Here is an 18798-nt window from a genome sequence, read left to right on the forward strand (position 1 = left end):
TTGGAACATCTCAAGTTAATGATAATATTGATGGAGACGTAATATTAAGTCTAGACGGGCAGAGATTGCGTTGGTACAGATTGCTTTAACTCAATATTGGATATCTCATCTATCAGCACCCAAAACATAACGTTACATATAATTTATCTGAATTAATAGAAAAATATATATATACATCTTCTATTGCTTTTAATTCTTGACAGAATTAAGATATTTTTTATTCAAACATTTATGGTTGTGAAAGAGTATCGTCACTGATAAATTTAACTTTTAGATATGGTTTTAAAGTATTTTTAAATAGTTTTGATTCCCTTTTTCTATTTGGCAGTATATATTAAGTTTGTGGGTTAATTATGAATATAGTGATATGTATAAAGATACTTTATTGAGAACATTTTACTCAACTAGATTCGAAAAACTGACTGACTGGACGTTGTACTCGATTTTTTTAAATACTTTCCACATTGAAAAAATAAATTAGTTGGTGGAAAATCTCAAAATTTTTTATGAAACTTGGACCACTGTTCAAACTTGACTTCGATGTGCAAAAAATGTAATGTATCGTGAAAATTTCTTCCCCAATAAACACTAAACCATTCATAATATTGCAATTTTTAGGCAAAATTTAACCCAAAAATAATAAGAGAAGTCTAGACGACGTAATCTACCTCGGAAGAGGTTACCTTAACTCAATATTTGATTCGCAAATGTCATATCCTTTATGAGTTTCCATGTAATTTGAAAATTCATTGCTCATTTTAAAATATAGTTCCAATATTATTCCAGTCTAGTATCCTTAAAGGTTTTATATGTTATCTTAATCCCTTTTTATTGGCACTGACAAAATATTCAGTATTTTTACATTTTTAATCTGTAAAACCGACATTTCAATTTCCGTTCGAAAATCTCTGGTGAATTGTCATTTTGCTCATTACTCTTTCGTATCGTTGGGTTGGATAAGTTTAGTTCCACATAAACACTCTTCATCAGCAAAAAAATTTTATATGAAATTTTGTATTTAAATTTCACTTTAAACGCTCACGTTGAATTATTACAACAACGCAATAAAAGCTTATTATATAGATTTTGTTACGATAACTACCGAAAAAAATCAACAATTATTATTATTATAGTACATAATTTATTCTCTATTATGATTTAATTTTTATTAGAAACTTCAATCACACCGATCATTACTCCGTGGTCATGTCAATGTGACAGTACGAACGCTATAAAACATTTCAGTATTTACGATAAACAATTCAAACCAAAATCACTATTATTGCAATACAATAAAGACTATAAAAGCCCGTGCAGGATTCAAGTGACAGCAAAATAAGTTTGTATCCCAGTACAAGGCAAGTCGATTTAAGTTTGAGGGAAGTTCTTAATGGTTTCATGAATTACGAATCAAAACTTACTCGGTCTTTCGAATGTTTTAATGACATGCGGGTTTCTGGGGCTTTCTTTAATTTTCCTTCGGGAGGAGTGACGAACAGAATAAAATATTTTTACAAAAGTTTGTATAAAATTGTGAAACAAGTTTCTACTTAATAATTAAAGACCGGTCTATTATTAAACATAGTGTGTGAATTTTATTACGCATTTAATGCCGTACATATTTTTTATGATTGGCAATTTGTTTTCAAACGAGCTAATTACTAGAAGAGATAATAAAGTTAATTGTTGACTAAATTATCCTCACTTTTAGTGTTGTTACAGTAGGACTTGTTTAATGTGACAATTTATAATTCTTGTATTAATAATTTTATTGATATAACCAATAAATAATATATGTTAATTTTATGCCAAAATGGAGCCAAAATTTTCGTTTACAATTTTTATTTTTATTTTTACTGTTAATTGAAACCACAATGCCAAAAAATTCAAAAAAGTGTTTCTTTGAAATATATGAATGAAAATTTATCATGAATTATTATCAAAATGGAAATGGACGATAGTGAAAAAAATATTTATTAAACATGTTCTCAGAATATGGCCTTTATGCTTCGATGAAAATTGGTTACCTGATATAATAATGATTAAAAAATATATTGATACAAATTTCAGGAAAAAAGTTCATATATGTTATAAGTTCTATTAAAATAGTAAGTAAATATAAAATAAAAGAATTCATGACGATCATAAACATATGTCAAATGCATTCAAAATTGGAATCATATTTAACCGGCGTCAACAATTTATTTGATGAAGGACCGCGTCGCGCCGAAAAGCCGTCATGTGGTTATAAGCTAAGCCTATTAAATAAAACGATTTGGATGGTATAATCTAAAAATTTAAACGAAAAAAGTTTTTTTTTTCATTTTTCATAAGAAAATATTTATATTTATATTAATATTAAATATCATTACAGTTTAATAATGCATTTAATATTCTGCTTTATGTTAGTTGAAAATTAGATTTAAAATTTCGAACGCAATTTCAAAGTTGGAACGCCATCGTTCGCAGCTTTCCAGTGACGCTCGGACTATCGACGGGGGTGGACGTATCTATGTATGTACAGTTTGGCGCGAACGTACATTTCAACGAAAAATCTTTTATTTTGTTAAACTAATTGGATTTCCACTGATTCAAAAAAGTGGCTGGATGTTGATTGAATTAGTGCTCATGAGATTGTCATTGTTTTGATTGCTGGTAAGTATATTTTTAAATATTTTATAAAATAATTATCAAGTCGAATAACTTTTTTTTTAATACTAACTTTAATATTGAATAAAGTTAAAGCCGCGTTAAAAGTAAAAATATAATATAATATACAACGCTTTTGTTAATTTATATATTAATTAGAATTTCACGACATTTTTAAATGAATAATCAGGTGCTTGCAATGTTTATGGCACAGGATAAATAATATGTCTTCAAATGTTCTATATAAATTTACCTTATGAGAGCGTGCTAAAATTAACGATAATTCGTACATCTGTCGCTATGCTACATTTATATTAATAAACATTATAAAGAATATACATATATATATATATACATATATATGTTTTTCTTACTGCAACGAATTGAAAAATAAGGTTTGTTAGATACATCTTTAACGTGTCTGTCTATATGCAAATACGTTTTTATACACGTGTTTATTTAAGTTTTAAATTGTAAATCGCTTTTAGACATTTCGTTTCTTATATTCATATTTGATAAAAGAGCATTATTAAATATCTATATTTTATGTATAGCTAACATTTTTTTGTTATATTCTTTATTTATAAGTTTCTTAAGCAATATATGTATTGATTTATACAATGTTTCGATACAGTTAAGGTATATTTGATAAACAGATTGCAATTTTCCTTAAAAAAAAAATATTTTTTTCTTAATTTTTTCAAAATTCATCGTCTTACTAAATCTTATATACAGATTGCAAACGTGTATTTTATATATGTTATGGTAAAGACAAATACAAAATTAATTAAAACCAGACCATGTCAAATGATTTATGAAAATCATTTAAAAGAAATGTATTTAATTTTTACTTAATAAAAATAGTTTGAGAACCTTTTATATTAAACAGAAATAAATCCAATAAAATTTTAAGAAGATAAAAAAATCATATTTCTTATAGTTACTTCTTTGCATATATTTCTTTAAACCCCTATTACCTAAATGCAGAATGTTGTTAACAGTTGAGATCTTATTGATGACTAAGGCAAAACAGTATTTGCTTTCATATTACTATTTTATTTTTATACTTAAAAATTCCCCAAATATATCGACATAAATGAAACTAATATTTTTCGGATTGTACTACGCGTATTTTATTTTTTATAAAACTAAATACTCCCGATTTAAAATAGCAAAATATGCGTAGTATAATCCGAAAAATATTAGTTTCATTTTAACGAATATTCGCGAAAGTCTTAGATCTTATTATATGGACATACTTATCAAACTGTGGCCATTTTGCGTGGAATTTAAGCGGGAAAATCGTAACATAATCTAAATAATTCGGACGTCTTGTTTATTTGATTCAGCTGATTTTTAGATAAAGATATTTAAACAAGGATATTATGTTGCATAAAATGCTAAGAATGTAACAAAACCAATAATGTTATATTTAACATAGCGTCAACATAATTATATTAAGAGTAATATAATAAATAACTCAATGCATACTCGTAAGTATTTGATTTATATAAACGAACAATTAAAATTCGAATTCTTACCACAACTTTGTTGTCATTCTAAATACGGGACGTTTCGAGATTTTCATTCTAAATTTTTTGCACATCATAGTTTTACCACAGGTTATTGAATGATAAACGACAAACGCTTCGTATGTAGTATGCATACATATAGTAAGCGCAGGTATGCTTTTGTCTAAGGACCTTTTTATAATATGATATGCATAAATGAAACTATCAAAAACTATCAAGTAAATCGTGGAAAGCCATAATGAGTGCTTATATCGTCTATAATTTTAAATCAACCACTCATTTTTCTAGTTTTCTTTAAATATTATATTGTAATAAGGTTAATGAGCAGGTTAAAATTATTAGAAAATATATAGAATTAATAATTTATCCTCTCGAGCTGGATGTGAACGTGCAATCTTCTGAATATATGATTTCAGATGTTTTACCAACTAAGCTATCGTGTCCGGACCAAAGCAGTGAATAGATCATTATTTACTTAAATAAAAAAAATAAAAAATAAAATAATCGCTGGAATTAATTTAAGAATACAGCACAGAAGTATACTATAAGTATTACTTCGAAGGAATAAAAATATTTACAATGAAAATTCACCGAAAGCTCTGTTCAGTGCGAATAATATATCTGACTCCCATTTATCAATATTAATAACTTAATGAATGTTGTTAGTGTTGTGAAAGTTCTTAATTATACTATATGGAGTTGGTTTGGAATTTATAATTAACTGTTTTTTGACTATCATAAGCAATAATTTAATTATAATAATAATAATTAAATTATTTCGGTAAATTTTTTAAATTATATATATATTTTTTAATTTTATTTATTGAAAATTTCTTACACCTAAATTTGACTTGCGTTTGATTTTTTTTTTCATTTCTAACTGTTTTTCTTTTAAGAAAAAAAATTTGTACCTAAGTATACAATATTTTGACGCTCTTTATTTTTGTACGAAATTAATATAGTAACATAATTTTTTAGAGTAAATGACACAAGAACTTAAATAGTAAACAGTATCATTATTAGTTTAGTTTGTTTTATGTATATTTATATATATTTACATTTCAAATATATTGCGATTTATATAAAAGTTCAAACATATATTATCAAATGTCGTAGCGCTACGACCGTAGCACTCGTAGCGGTGCGATTTTGTAGTCATTGTTATAATTGTAATGACATAATACGTGCTTGTTGAGGCCATGTATTTTAATACACTATTGTGAATAAAATGTACATTAAAATTATCAGTTTTAAATGCACAATAATGTATTGTTGTATAAAATTTTGTTATTATTAATAAACTCGTAATATATGCATTATATAACACCTTATTTTAGTCTACTGCTGTATATATTTTGAATTAAAATTTTGTATCTTATGAGTAATAAAATGTTGAAAATTATTTTAGTAACAATTATCTATTTATGTTTGGTATAACTTCCAATTAGAGAGTTAAAGCTATGTCACTTAAAAACGGATCATCTTATTTTTTATATCACTTGTATTAGTCAGTAAGTCACGTATGTATGTTCGTTACACTTTAACGCAAAATTATTGAATTTGTTGTTTGAAAACACTTCGCCCATCTTGTATTTATTTTGAGAAGACTTATTTGGTTTACGTTTCCATTTTTTTAGTAATAACATAAAAAAAATCATTTAAAATAAAAAAAAAATTTTAGTACTTTTTAACATCATTTATAATTTCCATAATAATAATAAGAAGCCAATTATAAGATTTATTTTATATATTGTTTAAATGTATTTTTTCTAACATATATATTGTTATTTATTATATAATAAGTAAATTTTAAGTTATTTTCGTTTCCTCAGAAGTTTTACTAGTGAAGTTATATCTTCTTATACATTGAAATAAAAATAAGAATATATTTCAGCTCGTCATTTCAAAGAAGCTGAGAAAAATACTTTTTTTATTATTGTGTTTAATTGAAAATATAAATATTAAAAATATATAAATTATTAATAAATCTTGCATCACCCACTATTTGTTTGGAAGATTAATTGTCAGTATGGTTTATTTAAGGGACGCCAAAAGTAAAACATAAACAAGAACCTTATTGTTTTTTTACTATTATTGGATAACTTAAAATAACACAGTTAGTTGAGTGTGTCTAAGAATTGTTATAACACAATTAATTAAACTGCGGATATTATAATTGTTTTATAGTTAATTGAATCTCCCCTTAACAACTCAGTTACAGTATAACCTATCAAAGCAAACTATGTTAAGAGTGGATTAAAGTTTGGCTGAGTTTCCCACAAACTGCGCTTACCTTGCCGTCAGACTTGGTATTATGTAAAGAACATTCTAGAAAGTACTTCATATTATAAACATAGAATTTTATACAGCTCTATATATATTAACCTATGACATTTTCAGTTGACCTATGAAGTTTTCAGTTTTTCAACCTGAATACATATGTTCTTATATAAATCATCAGAAAGAAAATCTAATTTGAAAATTCGTACAGAAATTTTTATATATATTTAAACTGTAATTTGTATCTGATGTTTGGATTTCGGTTATAATTTTTTAAGTTATTTTGCACAAAGTAATTTGTGACTTGGGCTTATAATCTTGTATATAATTTTGAAACACATTTGCTTTTCCTTTCATTTCATCGTTTTTTTATTTAATAATTGTATTTTTCCTCGTCGCTTATAATGAATGAGATGAATGTTTTGTTATTACGTGATCCTGTAAGCCTTACATAATGTCTGTTGTATCTTTGATTGATATTTTAAGTTAACAGTTGCAAATTAATTCCTTATCAAAGTTAGGCTTAGTTAGAGACGTTTCGATTTGATTATAAATTTCCAAGTTATCACAAAGTTCTGAAGGACGTTTAACATCAATATCGTTATAAACTATGTATTATAAATTAAATTATATATTTATAGTAAATATATTTTATGTTTATATATATAAGCAATGATCGGAAATTATGACCAAATTTAAAGAAATGTATCTATAGTACGTATATAATATTTTTGTGTCTCATTCCCAGTGTAATCCATGATCCACATATAATATCAGTGCCAGTGGAGTCGCTTGCAAAATCTAATATTTACATCACAAACAAAAATTTTATATCACCCGACGAATCCAAAAACAACAAAATACACTGTGCCGCGAAGAATGTTTGCTTTCACTTAAAAAAAAACTTTTCTATATTCGAGTAACACTAATATGACTGAATCTGTGACGTCATTTAATAGGATTGTGACGTCATTTAATAAGAATGTGACGTTTTCATTACATCTTATAGTTATTTGCGGTGTATAAGAATCTTGGAATACTTTCAAGAACATTCCACGTCAAACTGACAAGGGTTATACATTTGGGACATTTCTGTATAAAGTTTGGAAGCTGTTTTATTTAATATGTTTTCTCTATTCAAATAATAGATATCTTAAGAATTCTTTGCTGTTTTTTTTTATATTTATTTTATAGAAATGTCAATTTGTCGTCAGTAGAGCTCGAGGGTAGTGTTAGGACTGATTTAGATTTTTATAAAATATTCTTAACATAAAATAAGATTCTATTGAATATTATATTATTTAGTTATATACTTGGCTCGTTTTTATATATTGAAATAAATGGTCAGTTAAGTCATATCATTCAGGAAAATTGTTTCCGCTTCAATGAACACAAACGCCTTAATAACGAAGTAAATGAGTTTTCTTTGTATATAAGTATTATTCTCTGACGATAATATTATATATACTACGCCCACATGGACAGCGTAAAAGTTTCAATAGAAAATTTCAAGCAACAGTAAATAAAACTAAATTTATAGCAGTGCATTTTTTAAAACAAAAGACGCTTTAAATTTTACGTACAAAGTTATCTCTATAGATAACATTGGAGTGTCAAATTACAGCAGAAAATGTACATTTGGTTGCAATAAATCATACAACACGTATTTAGTCCAACATAATTTCCCTCGAGAGTTCCTCAGGACCAGTTTATCATGACCCTTTGTGCTTTCATCCGTATAATATTTTCCTCAGTGGATCAGATGTATTGAGTTTTAGTTTGAGTGGTTTATGACTTTTAAAATTTAGTTTTTAACTTTGTTTTATTAGTATAATAGATCATTTTAAAGTCGTTTAGTATGTTAGTATAAAATAAATATTAACAAAAAGCTTCACCATATAAGGGTGACGTTGAATGAGCAATAAACTTATAGATGAATATATAAACGAAAGATTTTATCTTTAAGAACTTTTGGTAAAATATCAAACCTCTATAAGGTAGTCGAAACCTAACATTTCTGTCCTACTTTTAAAATGATCTACGTAATACCATTAATTTACATTTTAAATTACTAAATCAAATATGAAAAATATTATTTTTGCCTAAAATATAGGGAAAATAAATAAATTTTAGCTATATTATACCAGGAGCAAAATCTAAAAAAAAACATTATACATGTTCACATTGTCTCGAAAATTACAATATTATTGTAAGGACTAAGAATTGAGGTTGAAATATATTTTAAGTATACAGAATAACTTTATATTTAAATCAAAATGATTTATATATATTAAATGAATTAAGGAATGCAATTTTTTTCGCATTATGATTATATATATATTACATATTTCTTTTTGTAAGCTATAGATTTTATTTCATTCAAATTTATTTATAAAAAATCCATACATACATACATATTTCTATACAGTTCTGTTCAAATTTAATATTAGATGACGAGGCTCTATCCAATCAAATTAAGCAAACGATTTGATCAAATTCAACTTGTCACGAGTCCAAGCTCTTATCTCTGCTAAGATATTGTCATCTGCCATCGCTTCTGACGAAGGTATAACTACTTAATATATGAATATAGTTCGTGGTATTTTGTCCAAATACAATAAATAATTGGAAGTGTCATAAACAGGCTGTGTTCTTGTCGTATCGCAATTTCAATCTCATTAACGTTAATGATGGAGTAAGTTTAAACAACCAATATAATTTGAACCGCCAAAATTAATTATGTATATATTTTTATTAATTTTGGATTTTCCATATTCAATATCAGATTATAGTTACATATCTATTTTTATTATTTGTATTAAAAACAAAAAAGTAGTTGTAATATAATAGATTGGGTTTTAAAATATTCTATCTTATATTTAAGAGTCGATTGCAATCAAAGTAAAGTTTCAGTACGAAATTGTATTCCAAACAACTGTAAATGATGTAATGATATACAAATATAGACCAAAACCAATATTAAGAACAAGTGATCTAATTAGCAAACTCCACAATTCGATAAAGTTTTCCTGCTGAAAGCATTAATTACCTCCGCCGAGGAAATTGCGTTTTCATTATAATGAACTCGGTTAGCGAGAGACCGAAATTTGCCTTGTAATTTTAGTTCGTAAACAACATTTTCGTACTTTTAAAGAATGAGGGACAATAAAGTTATTGGTAAACTTAAATTTTTTTGTACGGCTTTTAGACTTACTTTAATATTAAGTCTTAGGATTGAGTTATTTCTTCTATTATAGTATTCGACAAACTCTTGTAATATCCCTTTATGATAATTTTTTGGCTTCCAGGATAAGTTTAAGCAAAATCCATTATAATTCTTTTGAATTTAAATGACGTTAGTAAATAAAATAAATATAAAAGGTGTTTTTGGTAATTCTGAGATAAGAAAAAATGTTATTTAGTTTTAACTGAATTTTAAAAAGTAATTTAGGCAAAATTTTTACCCAAAAACAATAACTGGGCAAGTTATACTGTAAAATTATGATCAAGATTATTCTGCATTATACAAAATTAATTTTGATGCAATATCATGCATGCTACACTACCTATAAATTTAAAACAAAACGCAACATATACACTTAAATTCTTGTTTATAGCTTACATTATAAGAAAAAAAATCATCACTAAAGCCTACTCTAAGCAAGTGAAGTTTGCTTAGCTTACAAGAACCGTCATTTAGGACTTCTAGACAGTTGATATAGATCCTTTGACACAACGAAATTCAAGTACAAATTCGTTCAAGCCAAGGCATTACTGTGTTATCAAACGGAAAACTCTTGCAAATTTATTCATGAGGTGCTGATCGCATTCGTGATACGTCCCCGGATTTTATTATACTGTTTATGGGATATCTGTTTACGTTTTGTTTTTTCACATGTCCTAAACATGATTTTCATGTTACCCATTTAATCCAAATGTCTTTGGGTTTAATAACAATTTCTTATAAAATTGCAAGTTATACTATGACAGGAATTTTCATAGTATTTGACGAGTGTGGACTGATGTTGCATTTGTCTTATTTATATAATTTAAGATAAGTCATACCTCTCTATAGGTTTTTCATGTTTGTTACAAACTTATAAGTACAAAATAGTATTAGGAATGACAATGAAATAAAACAACTCACCCAAAGCAAAAACCCATTAAAATAGTACAGTTGTTTAATGTAATATATTGCGATTTGTATAATATTTTTTCTGCTTAATATCATCGTCTTTGATGGTGTGTGATATAAATATCTTGCTATATAAATATTTATAGAAACAATATATGTCAAGGAACATCTTAGTTGCTACAATATTTAAACTTTCATTGTAAAATACATATAAACATATAAAATTTGAGATTCTGTGTTATATTTGTTGTTTCTGACAGGGTTCATTTTTTGTTTATACATAATAAAAGTATAATAGTCAAATATAAAAAGTATATAAAATGTATATAAGTTCTTGAACAGGTTCAAAATTACTTTACATTAATGGACCTTTTTTTTAATTATATTTTTTATTATTTTATATAATATGTACACATGTGCATTTAATTAAACAATCGTAATTTAAGGAAGGTCCCATTGGACTAAGACTTTTGATGAAAACTCATCTTATGTCTTGCCTTATGTATTTTTTATCATAGCAGTCACCTTAATGTGATCTTATTATTATTTCTTACTAAACAGCTGGCCTTAACTTAACCGAACACGTAACGTTGAAGTCTGTGTGATATATTTTTGTTATATATTTACGTAATGATTTAATATTGCATAAATAATTTTTAATTCTAATATCTTGTTTAAAGAGCATTGATATATTAAAGTGATTATCATTCATGTAACTCATTTAAAGGTTTAGAATTAAGATAAAATTAAAGTAATACAAATAAATTTTTTACGTGCTTAAATTTTTCATTTCTGAAAACATTTTCTCATTTCATTTGCAGTAACTGAATTTTTGCCACTATCAAACTATAAGTACTTCATAACTAACCAAGTTGAATGTTTTTTTTATTCAATTTGGAAACTCTTTCAACAGCTTAATCGATATAAAACTGCTGAGGTTTCTTGACCCAATTTTTGTTGCAGATTACACTAGCAATTAACGTTCCACAGAAATGATTGTTTTTGCAATATTATCCCACAAAAGTTTTTTGAATTTCCTTAAATTGGATTACTTTGAAATTTATAAAATTGAATTGAAGTATTTTGAAAGTTATAAAATTTTAATAGACTAATATTTTAAATATACCGGAGGATTATTATTGAAGTAGTTTTAAATCTGATTCAGAACAGTATTGCATTTAAAATAAATGAAAATTTGATAATTTTTCTCTGAGTTAAATATTTCTTTTCTGATTTTTTATGATCATGTCTTAATTATTATGTGATTGGCCGATGAGGTTTATTTCATATGAATCTAACGGCATATAAATAATATATTTTTACATAATATATTTCTCTCCAAATATTAATATAAGTTTATATTTCTTGCAGGTTTCGCAACATGAATCTTGCTTTCATAATTTACGGTTTCCTTCAAGCTGGTAAGTGAATAATGAGGATATATTTTTATTACAGTCTAAAATTTTTCAAATAACTTTAAGTTTATTTAGTATGAATTAGGGAATAATTTGAATAAAGTCTCTGTTTTTGAATCGTTATTGCAATGTCATACTAATTTGAGTTTCATTAAGTTCAAGTTCTCATAATTCCTGTTCGAACAAAGAGTATGTTCATGTGATTATCATTTTTTTTTCAACGAACAAAAGAAATATAAAAAGTGTAACTCCACAGTATACCATACGCTATTATTTTGATTGTCAACGTAGACCCTACAAAATGGTGCAAGTTACATTGTTCTGAAAGAAAGCTCATTATGGATAGTTAACTCCGTAGTTTATTTATGTCTCATTATAAAAAAGAGAATATTACATTATTTTTTAAAATAGCATGCATATAATCAGGACATTGTAATGAAAATTACAAATTAATTTAATCTCGTTAACTACAGTGTGATCTAAGAAACGAATGTTTAACTTACAATGAATTTATTTTGCTTATAATATATATTTTAAATATCTGTTAACGTATGTTTCTTAATTACTAACTATTCTCTTGCTGTAATTAAACTACTAGATCTGTGTAAAATAATACCTTATGATACAAATGTAAATTACGAGCACAAGTTGTATCTCCATTGAAATAGTGGTATTTTTAAACAATACAGCTAGATACAGCATTTAAACGGAAGAATGAACCACGTTACAACTTGTATAGCTTTTTTTTTTTAAGTTTGTTTTAACTCGGGAACACGGAAAATCTATGCTTTGTGAGGTATATGTTTGTTTGAAATACAAAGACGTTCATACATTTTACTTACTTATGTACAATAATAACAGAATGGACATGCTACTAGTATGTAATCATCATATTTAATATGGACTTAATCTATTATCGATAAATATGAATTAAAATTATATATAATAAAATAAAAATAAAAAAGCCTTTTATTTCCAGAATCATAAAATATTATAGTATAGACAGTATACCTTAAGAGTGTTGAATCTACCTTGATACTTTGGTAACTGTAAGCAAAAAAATATTTAAAAAAAAAACAAAAATTAATAAAAAGAAAAATAAAAAAGTAATAAGTTTCTAAGTAGGTAATCTAAGTTATTTTAAAAAATACATTATATTTAATTTAATCTAACGTATCAACATATTTATTATTAGGTATGTATTTGTGTTTCATTTTTATTATTTTTCCTGGAACCCCTCTCAGGTAAAGGCCTCCTCCAAAGCTTTCCATTTCTCGCGATCTTGGGCTATTTGATGCCATTGTGGTCCCTCTATCTTTTTAATATCGTCGTCCCATCTAGCGTATGGTCTTCCTCTGTATCGCTTGCCTAATGGGCCCTTCCATAACATAAGTGTTTTTGTCCGTCTTTGATCTTTTAGGTGCGCTATGTGGCCTGCCCATTTCAATTTAGTTTTTGGCTGTAGCTAAATGCATCTATCTATTGCTTTTGTTTTGGATCTTATTTTGGAGTGATTTATTTTCTGTGTTTTATTTTATTCTTTACTTTGTTGGTACACTTCCAGGTTTAACATGCATACCTCAGACAAGGAATAAGACACGAGTCCATGACCTTTTTCTTCAATTTGATAGGCATTTCGGTTTTAAATATTTCTTTATAGCTCCAATACTTTTTCCAAGTTTGTTTCACTCTTCTCTCTACTTCCAATTCGTTGCTATCTCTGTGGAATCCAATTTGTTTTCCCAAATATATATACTTATCCACATAATCTAATGGTTCATTTTCGATTGTTATCTTTGATTTTTTGAAGTTAGTCATAAGTTTGGTCTTTGTGATATTGATTCCTAATCCCACTTGTCTGCTTGCTGAATGTAGACTATCTAACATATATTGCAGCTGTACGCTCGATTCTGATTGTAGAGAAAAGTTTATAAACACAAGGTAGAAGGCTTATCGGCTGGTAGTTGCTGATGTCATTTGGGTCTCCTTTCTTGTATAACAGAATAATATTTGATTCTGACCATTGAGAAGGTGTGACACCGTTTTCAAAAATCATATTAAATAATTTTGTTAGTGGGGCAGCTAGTATGAAGCGGGCGGTTTTTTATGGCTTCATTAGTGACATTGTCTGGTTCTGGACTTTTGTCTGATTTTAGTCTATTTATTGTTTCTATTATTTCTGTGCATTCTATTGTTTCTATGCGAGATTGTGGCTTTTCAATATCGATGTGATCATTTCCAAAGTGGTTCGTGTCTCTTGCTATGTCCGGTGTATTATATAGGTCTTTATAAAATTTTGTAGCTATTTTGATTATGTCTTTTCGGTTATAAACAATGTCTCCTGACTCCTTTATACAATCAATCCATGTTTTTTCTCGCTCCTTAGCTCTTTATATCCCTTTATTAAACTTCCACTACTTTCTTAATGTTTTTGAAGGATGTTAGTTCTTTACTTAATAACTTATAAATAGCTTTGAGTTCGTTTTTCATTGTTCGTGTTTTATTTTTAGTTCTTTTTAACTTGTCTTCGTTTTAAAAGTCTTTCTGTGTTTTCCGTTAGCACACTGCGCATTTTTGTTGAATGTGGAGTTCTAGCAGCTTGGAAGCTGTCTATTATGTTATTTATTATTTTATCGTAGTAGTCCTGTACTGTTACATTAGTGTCGGTGTTGAGTAGAGATATAATTTTAGTTTCCAAGTTTTCTTTATAAATTTGTATTTCTTCTTCGTTTTTAAGTGAACTGTTTTGTTTATTTACAAACCTGGTTCGTGTTTTCACAGATTCAGTGGGTGATATTTTAGCTCTGAGTGGTCGGTGGTCTGATGTAAAGTTTATACTTAATGTTTCAATGTTCTGAAATGAATGAGGATGGTTTGACAGCATGAATTCTAATTCGTTTTTATGACCAGTCGGAGACTGCCATGTCTATTTTATTTTACCTTTTTTCTTATAAAAGGTGTTGATGATAGCTAGCTTGTTTTTCATTGCAAAATCTATAAGTATTTGACCTCGTGGGTTTCTTGATCCATATCCATACTGTTTCATTATTAAGTATTCATCTTTTTGTGGTTTACCAATTTTTGCATTAAAATCACCCATCAAAATAAAGTTTTCGTATACTTTATCCATTGCCCCATAGACTTCATCATAGAAAATATTTACTTGTTCTTCATCTGCTGCTTCTGTTGGGGCGTATACTTGTATGACGGTGAATTTCTTTCCTGGCATGTTCAGATTTAGTAGGGCTACGCGTCCCGAGATTCCGATATAGGCTTCCCACATATTGTTTCAGATATTTTTTTATTATGAAACCAACTCCATATTTACCTTGCGTTTGATCTGTACTGCAGATAATGAATTCCTCGTATTCTTATATTATTTCCGAGGCGCTAAACTTCTGAAATACCTATTATGTCGTATTTTATGTTTGTTAATGCTTTTTCTAGATCTATTAATTGTTCGTGTAATAGCAGGGTTCTAACATTGTAGGTTAATATGTAGAGTTCGTTTTGTTTTGGCTTTTCTACATGATCATTTTGTGACATCTTTGGAGGGTTGTGGTCATATTCTTCCTCGGTGACCAGCCAGCTTGGAAGATATTTCGTTTTTGGCTTATTTTCAATGTAGTTTTGCGCGTGCGAGGGGGCTTTGATTGTTATATGTCATCAGTTTTGTTTTCCTGATTTTTCGGTGTATTAGTTGGGTACTTTTGGCAGAAGTTCAATATGCCCGGTTTTATTGGGCCTTCCGATAGACTGGATGATCTTTGTATGGAAGTCTCTGTTTTATTTTTCTTGTTGACCTGTATCTTGTGTTAGTCGTTAGCGTTTGTGCTTGTGGTAATATTTTCTGGGGAGTTAGAAAGCATTCTTTTATTATGACTTGATGTATTTGAATTTTTTGTCATTACTACTTTTTTATCATATTTGATTCTAATTGAATTTCCTTTCTCTTTTTCAATTCGTACATGCTCTTGATAGTCTTCCTTTATGTAGTAGGGGGTATTCTCAACCACTTTCTTCTGTTTCATTATGACTATTTTTATACAAAGTGTTGAAACAGTGATAATTATTGGTCTTGGCCTTATCTCTTTTGTTCCAATTCGTTTGGCCTCCTGTATGTATCTCTGGTCTACTTTTATAGAGAAGTGTTCATTTATGAAATTTATAATAATATTTTCTAAGTTAAAGTGCAATGATTTAGTTTCCTTTAGGACAAATAAAACTATATTTCTTTGTCTCGCCTGTTTTTCGAGGAAATATAGTCTCTTTTCCTGATTATCCACTTTATCCTTAAGGTTTACATACTTTTCTTCCAAGGTGTTGAACTTCTCGTCTAATATAATATTTGTCTTTTGCGTAACTTGATCTGCTACATTTTCTCCGCTTTTCTGAATAGTTATCTTCTATTCATCTAGTTCTTTTTGGATTTTTTGCAGTGCTTTTAGAACTTCTTCAATTTTAAAATACTGTTGTTGTTTGGCCTGTTCGTATCTTGTTGTCGTTGTTTCAGATTGAAAGAGATGGCGTTGTTGACGTATTTATGTTTCAACTTTGCTGATTCATGTGAATTATTAGGTTATGATATTTTTTACTTTCTTATAAAGTCTTCACTACACTACACGCAGCATACTTTACATATATTATACTAAGTCTTAAGATATATTATACTAAGAGTTATTTCACTGATTTATTGTTTTTTGCACTCGTTTTTAACACTATCCACAATGTATGTTGAAAAACTTACGTTTCTTTATAACTTTTCTTATTTTTAGTAGAATTTTAAGCACTTTTACTTTTTTAAGTAGAAAATATTACGAAGACGATGTAAACAGTAAGCACCGTGGCGCCCTCCACTCTCCACTCAAAATTATATATATTCGTATGTAAAAATATTTTTTCACTCTAATAAGAATGGTCGTGTCTAAAGTTGTCAAAATTTTATGAGTATTTTCAATCAGCTTGCCTTCGTTTTCGCTTCCATATTATAATATAAAAATTAAGTAGGTTTAAGATAATTTTTCTTTGGCTAGTACATCATCCAAAGGAAAAGTATATATAAGTATAACCATCAACGTCATCTGTCTTTATGCGTTTTCTCTTGTTAAAAAAAAAATATTGCAAAAGTGAACTCGAAAAATAACTGTTTATGTATATGACTTCGGTATATTTAGCCTAGCTGTGAGCAAGTTACTACACCTCGAACATGGGCTGGTTCGACCGGGGAAGTACCACTCTCTCACAGAAGATCGGTGTGAACAGCCTTTAGTGGCTGCGTTTCGCCCGATGAGTGAGAGAGCCGGCTGCACTTTTCCCGTTCCCACCTTTTCCTGCCATCTCCTTATTCTTATTCCCACCCCTTCCTTTTTCCTCAAGTATCAAGCTTGGCAACGCATCCGCAACATCTATGTTCATGGGCGATGGTCACTACTGCCCATCAAGTAGGCCGTCAGCTCGTTTGCTACCTTTTACATAAAATAAAGTCGTATGATTTGTATCGATTCTTTGTTTGTGGTTTAAAGGAATTAAAATATATACCTATTTTATTTTTTGGTATATAGTCACACATTGTTTTGAAGTCAATTTCCATTTTAAGGTTATTTTTTTTATGAAAACGAAATTAATGGCTTTTACGTGTGCTATATATAATTTTGTATTTGATAGAAGAAATATGAATATCTCAATATAAATGTATTAATATAAGGAGAAAGTAAAGACTGAGACTTTCTCCTGCACTGCTCCTAAGTTGTTCATTGTTGGCGCAATATGTCTTTAATTCCTTACATCTATTTCTATACTATATATTCGTCGTTATCACTCACAACTTTTGCTCTCACATCATCTATAACTTTGGCCTTCCCCTATCCTTTTTCCTTTCACCAAACAACACCAATAAACCTTACTTTCTTATACATTCTTTTAATTAGTGATAAAAACGTTAAACTAATGTTAACCACAACATACATATGTTTTTTCTACCTTTCTTTTGAAACTCAACTATTTTTGAAAGTCAAAGGATTTTTTTTCTGGTTAGACTCAATACAATATTTTTATATTCCTATACAATATTTTTTCTAATTAAAATTGTGTTTATTCTACTTGAATTTTCTTTTACGAAATATTTCTGAAATCATTTATTTTGACATCACCTTGTACTAAAATGATTTGCTTATGTTCTATGCTTTATTATAAAAGGATATTAATTTCGAGATTCCTTTACTTTGAGTGAAATATTTTAATATGACACCGTGAAAATATTTAATTAGCACGGTTTTAGACGAATATTGCTAGCGAGAAATCGTGATTGGACCCTGATTAAAGTTACCCGTAACCTATAAGCTGTAACTTATAAGTCAGTTTTATATATATATAAATATATATATATATATATAGATGGAAAGATATGTATATATAATAATAGTACATGGAGCATAAACTTTACACCACTTTCTAAGAAAATAACTACAATAAACGAAAGTGGAATGTAACACATTTAAAGTTTTTATAAAGAGGAAGTACACAATATATTTTTTTATATAAAAATTACCATAGAAATACAACAAGTTAATATAAAATAAACACCACACACGCATAAAATGACAATTCGTGATTTTTTTTTATATGTGTTATCATTAAATGTCCGACATAAAGAAATTTGTAGTGTCCTGTTGAACTTAAATAAACGAATAGTTTTTTATATTATTTATGAATTATTTTATCGACACTTTTGTGAAAATTTTATAGCTTATACATTTCGTTGTATATACATTTCTCAGCAGACAATTTG

The 18798-nt window shown here is 27.7% G+C and overlaps 1 protein-coding gene across 1 annotated transcript in view; it reads left to right on the forward strand.

Moving 5' to 3' along the window:
* The first annotated feature begins 2495 nt into the window (after positions 1-2495).
* Positions 2496-18798, forward strand: part of LOC116773555 (cell adhesion molecule Dscam2-like) — a 97191-nt gene continuing 80888 nt past the window's right edge. The window contains exons 1-2 of the mRNA XM_061528753.1: positions 2496-2655; positions 11968-12017. Coding sequence (XP_061384737.1) covers positions 11978-12017 — 40 coding nt within the window. The 5' untranslated portion in view covers positions 2496-2655; positions 11968-11977. The remainder of the gene's footprint in view (positions 2656-11967; positions 12018-18798) is intronic.

Source organism: Danaus plexippus (genome assembly GCF_018135715.1).
Source record: "Danaus plexippus chromosome 22 unlocalized genomic scaffold, MEX_DaPlex mxdp_27, whole genome shotgun sequence".
Classification (NCBI taxonomy): Eukaryota; Metazoa; Arthropoda; class Insecta; order Lepidoptera; family Nymphalidae; genus Danaus; species Danaus plexippus.